At 35.2% G+C, this 11,153-nt stretch overlaps 1 protein-coding gene across 2 annotated transcripts; it reads right to left on the bottom strand.

Annotated features, from left to right (window-relative positions):
• Positions 1 to 4,008: 4,008 nt before the first annotated feature.
• LOC121262659 (E3 ubiquitin-protein ligase At1g63170) lies at positions 4,009 to 9,365 on the bottom strand. Of its 2 annotated transcripts, none has more exons than XM_041165238.1 (5): positions 9,170 to 9,364; positions 7,051 to 7,890; positions 6,079 to 6,204; positions 5,697 to 5,988; positions 4,009 to 4,635 (listed from the first exon to the last, which is right to left on the bottom strand). In XM_041165238.1, the coding sequence occupies exons 2-5, from the start codon at positions 7,710 to 7,712 to the stop codon at positions 4,402 to 4,404; spliced, it is 1,314 nt and encodes a 437-aa protein (XP_041021172.1). In that variant the 5' UTR covers positions 7,713 to 7,890; positions 9,170 to 9,364; the 3' UTR covers positions 4,009 to 4,401. The 2 variants fall into 2 exon arrangements, with proteins under 2 accessions (XP_041021172.1, XP_041021173.1); XM_041165239.1 differs by lacking the exon at positions 4,009 to 4,635 and adding an exon at positions 4,977 to 5,555 and having other exon boundaries at positions 5,590 to 5,988; positions 9,170 to 9,365.
• Between the last annotated feature and the right edge of the window lie 1,788 nt (positions 9,366 to 11,153).

The following is an 11,153-nucleotide window of genomic DNA, read 5'->3' as shown; positions in this document are numbered from 1 at the left end:
ATTCACTTTCAAGTCATCTACCTGAGTACTATAATTGAATCTTTTTTTCCAAATGTTGCAATTATCATGCTAGATCGTTTTATAAGCACGTTGAAGATATCTCAGTTTAGTTATGTTTTCAAATATATTTTCAGATATATTAATTTAGGTATAATATATGTTAACTGTGATGCCGAGAATGAGTTATCCCCAATGAAATATAATGAAATACTTGTATCATTAGAATGGTTTCCGAATTTTGCTCGCGGTGGAGAAAATAGGGACTCCAATGAGTTATTTCTCATAAAATAATTGTTGAGAAATATAATACAGGAAATTATAGTAGAGGAATGAGATACAATAACTCTCTGCATCTGCATCTAATTATGACTTGCATTGTTTTTGTGTATGTTTTCTGTTTATATTTTCTGTTTTTGCAAAGGATATAAAAAAATATTATATGTCAGAAAAATAGTTGTTGAGGAGCCAATTAGCAGGTCAAATAGTTTGTCTCACCACCGATACTTGGACATCTATCCAAAATTTTAATTATATGTCTTTGACTGTGCATTTTGTTGATTGAGATTAGACATTACATAATTTTTTTAAAGTTTTGTCAAATTTATGATCACAAGGGTGAGACGATTGAGAGAGCCTTAGAGGCTGCAATAAATAAGTGGGGATTGGCACTAGTTCTGACAGATACAGTTAATAATGCATTGTCTAACGATGTCGCATTGTGGCATCTTAAGACCTATCTTAAAGAGGCAAATAAGACAATCTTTGATAATAAGTGTTTGCATACGAGATATGGTGCACATATTTTAAATCTAATTGTTACTGATGGTTTAAAAGATCTTGATGACTCGATTGCTCGGGTCAAAACTGCTTTGAGATTTGTGAGATATTATCCTACTATATTGGAGAACTTGAAGGTTGCTCTGAGGTTTGCCGGCATAACATACAAGAAGTGCCTCTGTACTGATGTTCCTACAATATGGAACCCAATCTTCTTGATGTTAGAGGCGGTCCAAGAATATAAGTCGACCCTTGCATTATTAGATGATGAAAACATTCAATATGTCAGATATTTTGATGAGCACGGGGGATTGGGGAAGCCAATTAATGATGATTGGGAGGTTGTTGCTACTTTTGTAGATTTTAGAGACTGTTCTACAAGATCACCAGGAGGCTATCTAGTTCTTTGAATCCTACATCCCCTCATTTATGTCAACAAATATGTAGGGTAGAATAAGAATTAGATTAAATATTTTGTTATATGTGGCTATTACTTTGGACCCTCAATTTAAGATTAATGGCATAGTATATGGACTGAGAATTGTGCAAGGCAATGCATAGGTGGAGCTTATTGCGACAAGGGTTAGGGCTTACTAGATTGTTTGCTGAGTTTATTGTTTTAAGAGGTGGTAATAGTCCAGCACCTATACCTACCCCTCTACCTTCTCCAGAAGCCGGGGTTGGGAAAAGACGTAGGTTGGACTGAGATGAGAGGGTGGAGCACAACTCCATAGTTCGTCATTCTATAGAGGCTCAATCGAAGGTAGACAGATATTTGGCAACGGATCTTCAATCATTTGCACAAAACTTTAATATATTAGCTTAGTGGAAGATCAATGCCGTAAAGCATTCCGTCCTTGGAGAGATAAGCCCGCAATATTTTGGCTATTCCTATTAACACTTTAATTTTGTATCCGTAACATTGCGGCGCTGGCCCAATTTTGAATTGATTATGAATTTTTATGCCACACACGATCTATATAATATAATATAATTTATAAGATTCAAATTTCAAAATTTATTTTTCAAAATAAATTATACCACATGGATGATGTATGGTATAGAGACCTTTAGAATAGAATTATTCTGAATAGAGAGATGTTATATTCATAAAAGAATCTTGCAACAAAAAATATTTTTTTAATGTAATGCATCACATTCTCGTAACAGATTATAAGAACAAGAATTGAGAGAAAAAAAAAAAAAAAAAAAAACGATTTCAATGATTTCAGTATAATGTTGTAATGTTTCTCAAAATTTTAAACAACATTGAAAATAACGAAAACCAAATTGATCATCCATTTCAAATGAAATAAATAGTATCCATTTTACTTTAATCATTTAATTTGACAGAGCACTGGCATTGGATTATCCAAATGTCAGTGAAATGTAAAATTTGACTCAATTTACATAAAATTACCTACATTGAATTATCTAAATGCAAAAATATATGACTTTGAACTATAGTATATCATACTCGGCGGTCATATATGCAAGACTACTGTACAAAGACCAAATCTTATTTTTATTCAATAAAACTTAACGCCGATTTCTTTCCCTTGAAATTCTTTTTCCCAAGGACCCAAACCGAGCTTCCTTCTTCTCTCCTTTTCACCATTTTCGTTCCTGCTCCCCCTGATCATGCAAATCCTCTCCATCAGGGAATAAAATCTCCTGATTTTTCCTCTCTTAAAAATTAGGGCTTTGTATTCCCAGTATCTCACCACTCTTGTCGCCGTCCTCTGAGGTCCAATCACTGCTGCCAGGTGCCACCACGTTCAACCTAAGGATACTGTCGATTCTGCCCATTATTGTTCAGGTAAATCTCCCTCTCAAATCTCTTGATCTCTCACCTGTTTTACTATATCTCTTTATTCATCTCTCTCCCCGTTGGTTTTCGGAATGAGGGGGATGGGCATTCACTGAGTCTTAAACCGGTTTAGATTTTCAGCTCTTTGCTCTTCTGCCATTTTTGTATTATAAAGGTACTATCTCTCTCAACTTTCTTTTGTTTTGTGGGTTTTTTGGTTAACTTTCTGTTTGGTTGATATGGAAACTATGAAGAAAATGGCGTAATCTGAATTTTGGGTCTTTGGGTTTTGGTGGGCATGGTGGGTTTTGAGTTTCATGAGAAAATGTTTAGCTGTCTCTATTGGGATTGGTCAGTTTCTTGACATGGCTGGAAAGCATACTATTTAAAAATGGTGGTTGTACATATTGCAGGCAATGATTGTTGAACAAATGAATTTTCCTATTTATTTGCAGTGATCACTTTAATATGGCATACATTTCCATATGTATCGGCTGTAATCTTGAAGCTAACATGATATGCATTATAGGATGACTGCTCTTAAAACATGAGCTGATATAATGAATTTGTACCAGCCAGTATTGTTAATGAAACTTCATATTGGATCTTGTGGACTTGTGTATATAACGATTGCAAGTATTGTTTGCTAGCTAATGCGATTCATTAACAATTTCCCATATGCAATGTCCTGTAGTACCTAAGAATGAAACTTGAGAGAAACTTGAGGAACGACCACACATCTGCCTGCCCCCTCGCTGCAACCAATATCAGGCATATAAACATGCCAAGCATGCTAAATTTATTATGCAATTTCTACTTCCATCCATACGACCTTAATATCTTATGGGCTGCTTCTTTCCTGTTTTCCCTCAGTTCATATAATTACTGCTAAATTAACTGAATGAAAATTAAGATTACATACCAATAGCACATTCTAATATGCCATCCTCCAGTGAAATGCCTTAAATTTGGAAGGTGATTGTATAAAATTAATATTGTATAATATTAATATTTCTATGTAGTTGTTAATTTAGAAAAAAGATTAATAGAACAAAAAAATTGAAAAAAAAATATTATTAAATTTATAATATTTTATTATTATTTTGACTAATAAATGGATAATCTAATGTGGGAATAAGTTTTGAGTGGAATAGCCAAATGCAAAATCATATCATATTATGTAAATTTTACATTTACATTTGCATAATCCAATGGCCGATGCTCTCAATATGGTATAAAATGCCCGAAATAGCCATCATTTCAAGTGAAATAAAGCCGATTCTATTTCTTTGAGAATCTCAAATTTTGATAAAAACTTGTTTGAAAAGAAAGAGCATATGGAGAGAGAACGAAATAAGTATATAAGAAAGGAGCAATCTAATACCATCTTGCAACATCTTTGTTCTTCGTTTTCCTATATCACATTCAAATAAAGATATTTTCACTCTGGCGGCCAAATAAAAGAGATTCATAAATTCCCACATCGCAGGGCCTCTCCATAACAACCTACATCTGACCAAAATAGGGAGCAAAAATGGGAGAAAGGGAGTATGGGGGTAATGGCAAGAATCAAATGAGTGGGATCTGAACAATCATCTACCTATCCAGAAGTTATTTAACTCACAGTTCATATGGATTTAATCCCAGAGTCAATATGGTCGCGCCAAGCCATTTTCCCAGGTTGCTCACCAAGCATTTCCAGTAGTTATTTTCAAAGCAGTTCATAGGGATATACTCCCTCCCAATAGCCAGTATATATATATATATATATATATATATATATATATACACACACGCACACGCACACAATCAGATTAGAGCACATTGCTCGCCAAACCATTTCCCACTCTACTTTCACCCCGTCGTTGGCTGGCATTTGGCCCAGAGAGTGAACCCGAAATGCTGCCACCCACCTCACTCTTGCAAAGAGGACATAACGCATTGATCCTCAACCACTTATCGACACAATCTTTGTGGAAAAAATGGGAACATGGCAACTCCCTCAACTCATCATTGTTTGCATATTTTCCTAAGCAGATGCAACAAGCCTGCAGAAAATTACCAAATAATTAATGTCACGGGATGATAAACAAAAACACCACCACCAGCCAGTCATTTGTACATGAAGACTTGCTTCATGTACCCATAAGGCGTTGAGGGCGATCGGGTGCTTCTCTCAGTAATTGGTAAGGCAGCTAAATGTGATGAAGCAATTTCAATATTGGACTTGTCTATTCAGGAGGTCCAAACAAATCGAATATTAGCATTGAATGACAAAACAGAGGAGAAAATCAGATAATGGTGGCAAGGAGCAAATGGTACAAGTCAGTCAATTTTTAGTGACAGATCAACTTCCACAACATTATAACCTAATACCACACAGAATCCCATAGATTCAAAATTTCATATCCCCTGCATATTTATTGTAACCATTTTTCTTTATAGGGAATGACTGCATATATATAACCAAAATATTCAACCCAAATGATCAGTCAAGCATTTAAATTAGCATTTTTCAAGCCACCTCAATTTAAACTTTTCATGCATTCATCATATCATGGAAATGACTACACATCATGTAACCCAAGGAAGGCCCAAACCACATTTGGGTCCATACTCTGAACGAACTAGTCAATATTGCAATTGGAGCCCCTTGAAATCATTACAAAGGGCTTGAACTTCTCTCTCCCAAGGAACGTGAGATCCCATTCACCACCTGCCTATGCACAATCTAGGGTATTACGAGTCGATGATAAGATGCCATATTTGAGTGGTCATAGGAAAGTACAAAACGTGGAATCACCCTTAAAGAGGGGCAACAAACCTCCAAGGTATGACCTCATTTTTTTTTCTTTTTTTCAAAGTAATTAGTCCACCACAAACCCCCAAGTTACATGCCTCTCATTTCATCATATGATAGTCACATGATCTAACTCACTATGTGGAGGGCACTGTTGACCTTAACCAAAAAGCAACTGGAATAGCAATTACAGCCCTGCTTTCTTCATTACACAAACCCCCTGCCAATGACAAGATGTGATGTATCCAAAAGAAAGAAACATGGGAGGCCCACGATGGATGCCAAGAAGGAAGATGATAGAAGACTTACAGCATCTTCTCCAGAGATCACCCGCTCCTTTTCAGTTCCAGTAGCCACAACACCACCTTCACTGACACCTGAGTTACTTTCTCTATCATTGCCACTTCTACTTTTCTTCAACTTGAACTTGTATGTTGGCAGAGCATCAATTGATTCAGGTGTGGCTCCTCTGGTCTGGGTAGCCTCCTCTCTAAAACCAAGGATGGAGATTATACAAGGCAGACAACAGCAGATCGTTGCACATAAAATGAAGGGCATTGCATATCCGATACAGCTGAAGATAAGAAACACTACACATAACCTGCAAAGAGAAAAGATGCAGAAATGGTATGTGCTCTCACAAAAGAAAAAATTAAAATGTTTGAAAGTAATAGCTACCACAGGGCCATACCGGTACAAATTCGGAGCCTCATCGACAGATGAGTGCCCTCCAAAGAGCCATACATTGCCAACCACAAACCAGACCGCAAAGAAGCAATCTAAGGCAATTTTGAAGTATTCCACTAGTCCCTTAATCCTGATAAATAAAAATAAACTAATTTGTAAGGAAAAAAACTAATGCCAACTTTCCAACCAAATTGCAAGACCATGCATCTAATAAATAGGAGTAGCCGAGCGATAAAAATAAATATAATAGTACATATATAATAAGTCGAGCATTTGAAAAAGAGAAAAGTTTCAAGAGCTGACATTGTTCAATAGCATGACAGCACCAAAAATAAAAATAAAAATCATCCGTAAAAGTAGTTGTTTCCCGGTAATCATCAGATCACACTAACATAATTGTTACCTCTTATCAACTCACAGTGATGGCCACTTTAGAAAGATCACAAAACTAGTTTACAGCAATGACTGACACTCGATAAATTGGATGTGGCTCAACATAGCAGAAAAATGCTTTCAGGAGAAAGAGAGTGTAGATAAATCAGCAATAGGGCAGTCTTGTCAAAAAATGTGCAAGTTGACTGTCAAGCAAGAAACAGAACTTTCTAAAGCACAAATCCAGCCCTTCTGCCCAAACTCTGTGGTGCATAACTGAGGGATTTCAACTTCAGGCAGAATGGGCTAAATCCATCCCATTATCATTATTTCTTCCAAAAAGGTCACTTCTGCACCATACCCTAAACTATAGTCAGTCCTTAAAAGAACCTTGCATCTACTACTACGAGCCAAATCACTGTGGCTATAGCTTTGGATTCGTGAGCTTCGATGTTCGAAGCAAGTTGTTTCAAATAGCATCAGTCACTGATGTGATTAACACATCATCGTGCAATGATAAATAACACTTTGGCAAATGGGGAAAACAAGCAGTGCAAGACATTCCAAACATAATAAGCTTAATAAAAAAAGAACAAGCCCATACCTTGCATTTAGTACTCGCGAATGTTGGCTGCCAACAGAGGATCCAACAGCAGTCTGACGATCTCCCACTTCTGAATTCCTAGTAACAGACAGAGAAACTGGCCGTGCAGGTACATTAATTTGAGAAGTCTGATGAGATTGAGTTGAATCTTGCTCTGAAACCTGGTTACGATGGTGATAGCGCCAATAAAGAAGGGGGAGGGTGGCAACACACCCAGATGCGTAACCAACTATCCATACAAACAACGGGGTACGCGGATGCTCATTTCTTGACAAAGACAAAACAACAACAGAAGCAACAATCTGGCTTGCAGTGAGAACAAGTTCAATAGATATCCATAACCCAGAATTCAAAGGACTCCTGCGCCGACGGGCGTCCCCTCTCCTTATGAGTGATGAGTTCCTAGAATTCGATCCATTAGAGGAAGAAACTGTAGGTTGCAAATCGGGAACTCTAATGCTGCTCGAAGGTCTGTCTTCAAGTTGCGGTGTGTTTGTGCTAGTAGAGCATCTATCATAAGGCAAGCTAGATGAGGAAGCATCACCACTTCCCGTTATGTCAATAACATGCTCACTACTATTAATGTACTCTGGCCGTGCCATTAACAATGGGCAAGTGTCACTTTGACTTTCACAATGCAGTTCCACTGAGGGAACGTCCATCCAAGTCCACCAACCCAGTGGGGAATAAGGAAAACATAGACTTGTGTAACAAGAATACTGCACTTACATCCTGTCCCAAATTTGCTTAACAAGCCAGTCCAGTCCTAAAGACTCAGCAGTACCGACCAACTTAAATTTATTGGCACCACTAGATGTGGAGAAGTTAATTTCTTGTGTTCTGTTTAGAAGGAAAATAAAACAATTAGTTTTTGTTATTATTATTATTATTATTTTATAAGAGCCCTTGTTATGATTTAAGAACATAAAAAAATGTATAGAAAATAGAAGGCATAATACAAAATGGAACATCGGAATTTTCATTCCTTTAGGTGTGGTGAAAGCAAAACCTCAACCCAAGCGGGAGTGATGTAACTAGATGTCTTGTAGAGATGGCTTGCCAAATTTCAGAAACAAAAGCCATATGAAAGTAAAAGTAGAAATTATTCAACAGCCATGCATATGCAAGTCATACATGAAAGTGTCAAGGATATAATGCTACAAACTAACCACCGTTTTTTAATTGAAGTAAAACCAAAAGATACTAGATGTCACAGAAAAAATCCCTCAACAACAAAAGAAAAAAAAAAAAAAAAAGTACCCTGGTTACTTGCATCAATTTATAATGACAGCAGCTGTACCGATTCACTGGCCAACACTGATAAACTTGATAAGATCACCAAACCTATAAAAAAAGGGGTATGCCTGGTCAAGTGGTTGGACACCTCCCTTCACCAAGGGAGGTCACTGGTTCGAAACCCACCTTCACCATTTCTGATGAATATATTTCCGATCAAAACGGTTGAGTAAAAACTAAAGATATGACAAATAGATTGCAGTTTCAGCTCCTACAGTGCAAGAAAGAAGCAGTCTCTGTTTGGTCATAAAAGATTTGCAAAGATCGATATAAATCCTCTCAAACCCTATATCCTCATTATTATACAAAATCTAAAATTGCCAACGGGCTCTAGCTCAAATGGCACTGCGACGGTGGGTTCAAGACCCACCGACTGAGTGGGTAACTTTCCTTTAAAGGACAAAAAGAAAGAAAGAAACTGGGAAAAGAACCAAAAAGAACAAGCACTAGAGAGAAATTAGAATTCTATGTTCTGTTATGTGATGAATTCCTTGTTTCGTTCCCAGATTTTCTCAGCGACCAGCTGAAAAGTAAGAATTCAGCAATTTCCTGTCGGGGGCACAATTGAAAAATCAAATCGTAAAAAGAAATTACAAAACCCAGGAATTCAAACGTTTACTACTCATCAAGAACGGTCGGACGCTCAAAGAACAGAAAACATACCAAAAAATCTAAAAACCCACCCAAAGATTCATCAATTTCCAGAATAAACCCACAAAACAGTCAAAAAACTGATCAAAACTACAAATATATAAATATATGCACGAGCAAACGCAAATACACTTTCAGAGCTCGGGAGAAAGTAGTGGGGAGGGGCAGGTACCAGATAGGGCTGGAATCGGAGGCGATGAAACGGTGCCGTGTAGGAGTCGTAGACGGTTTGGTCCTTCTTTATTAGGAACCACAGAGAGAGCGCGCGCGTCAGCTTTTGGGGGCCCCCGTTGCTTGACAGCGTCGCCTGAGAATATATACCGTACGAGCCTAAAGAGCTGGGATCATCGTTTCTTTATTCTTCTGGTCTTGTGACCAGCAGTCAAAAAATATATAGTTTTTTTTAATAAAATATGAATTATAACATTTTCTCTAATTTATCTTTTTATAATTCAAAAATATATAGACATTTTAATTTGTATATAAATCTCGCTATATTTATCATTGAAATTCATATTAATGAGATAGAATATATATAATATTACGGAATGATTAAACTTATAAATTTATAAACATCCTAATTCGAAAATCGGAGATCTTGGAAAATGAATGCATTTTTTTTTTTGGAAATATGTACAATAATAAACTATGAAAATCAAAATTATAAATTTTATGATATAATTTTAAAATAAGTATTAGATTTACAACAAAATAAGATTTTTAAAAAATTTACAATCTTAGGCACATAACAAACTTTTGTTAATTTATTTTTATAAAAATTTATAGTAAATTCTTATATTTTTCTAATTTAAAAATATAATAATAATAATAATAAAAGTAATTGAATGTGTTTGTGGGATTGTCAAAGCGAAATATCGGAAGGTTCGGTGAGCAATTGCATTTGCGGCCGAATGAGTCGTTCACCGTCCACTTTTCATCCTGAGTATTAGTTGGTTTGAACGGTGAAAATATTTTATTTTTTATTATAATTTTTTTAAATTTTTACACAATATATAATAAATAATTTAATTATCTAAAATTTTATAAGAATAATAATATTAAAAAATAATATTTTAATAATATTTTATTCAATTTTCAACTTTCATATAAAATCATCTGATCTCTCATCAGCTTTTTACTTACCCTTCCATTTCTTTTTCAAATTACTCATAAATTGTTTATTTAATATTCTAAATTATTTACCTTTTATTATTTTGACATTGCGCTTTAAACATGACGAAAATGCGTTAGTTTAGATTTTTTTTTTTTCTTTAAATAAAGGAGGTGGAGGAGGAGGAGGAGAATGAGATGTTCCTTTCTCCAACCACCCCTCTTACTAATCATGTACAGATTGGCTCATGCAAAGTCGCCACTCGAGTGGCAAATATACGAGGCCCTCTATGGTAGCAACACCCACAGGATTTACCCTTATGGATGCCTCCTTATTTTTTGAGTCACCGTCGGCGTTCACCAAGAGTATCACGGGATTAGTAATATTCAACTATTTTTACAACTTATTATATAATCATGATTTACAAGATAATTTTGTTATATACAATTACTTTTGTATATCTTTATACACTCTAATGATGTGATTAATTAAAATAATTAATTACTTACAATTCAAATGACTATCTTGATGTGGCACCACTACATGATTTATTAAAAAAAAATACAAAAAATTGATACTCAAATCAAAATGACAATTGAAAATATAAAAAGACGGAAATTTAAACTCTAAGTTCCTTATATCATTTTTGTGTACATATTTTTATTTATTTTTTAACAAATCACCTAGCATCACATGATACATGGCGTATCACGTCAAATAGGCCTAGTAAGTTTTCATAACAAATCACTTAGCGCTATTTATTCAAGAGAAAGTTTATTATGCCGCTCCACTATAACTGTTCAATTTGACTGTTGGTCAATTTTTTTTTTATTTACTTAGTGGTTAAGGAAGTGATTATAAATATATTAATATATTTTTTTATTTTTTTGAAATATTTAAATATATTCAAAAAATATAAAAAAAAAAATCAAACTACTGAACAACACGTCCAATGATAAGAGTGAAGCAATATACTAACCACACTCTTTATTCAATAATTTCATAACAACTAGGATATGTATACACACTACACCCACCCCACCGA

The sequence above is a fragment of the Juglans microcarpa x Juglans regia genome, chromosome 4S, assembly GCF_004785595.1.
Source record: "Juglans microcarpa x Juglans regia isolate MS1-56 chromosome 4S, Jm3101_v1.0, whole genome shotgun sequence".
In the NCBI taxonomy this organism is placed as follows: Eukaryota; Viridiplantae; Streptophyta; class Magnoliopsida; order Fagales; family Juglandaceae; genus Juglans; species Juglans microcarpa x Juglans regia.
This window is presented reverse-complemented; position numbering and strand designations above follow the sequence as displayed.

Bases quoted from the DNA above. Each gene is read 5' to 3' on its own strand.
- LOC121262659 (XM_041165238.1), bottom strand. From the start codon at position 7,712: ATGGACGTTCCCTCAGTGGAACTGCATTGTGAAAGTCAAAGTGACACT. The intron at 6,205-7,050 runs GTATGGGCTTGT...TTTATTTATCAG, and splicing joins TCGCGAGTACTAAATGCAAG to GATTAAGGGACTAGTGGAAT. The intron at 4,636-5,696 runs GTAAGTCTTCTA...AATTTTCTGCAG, and splicing joins TGATCTCTGGAGAAGATGCT to GCTTGTTGCATCTGCTTAGG.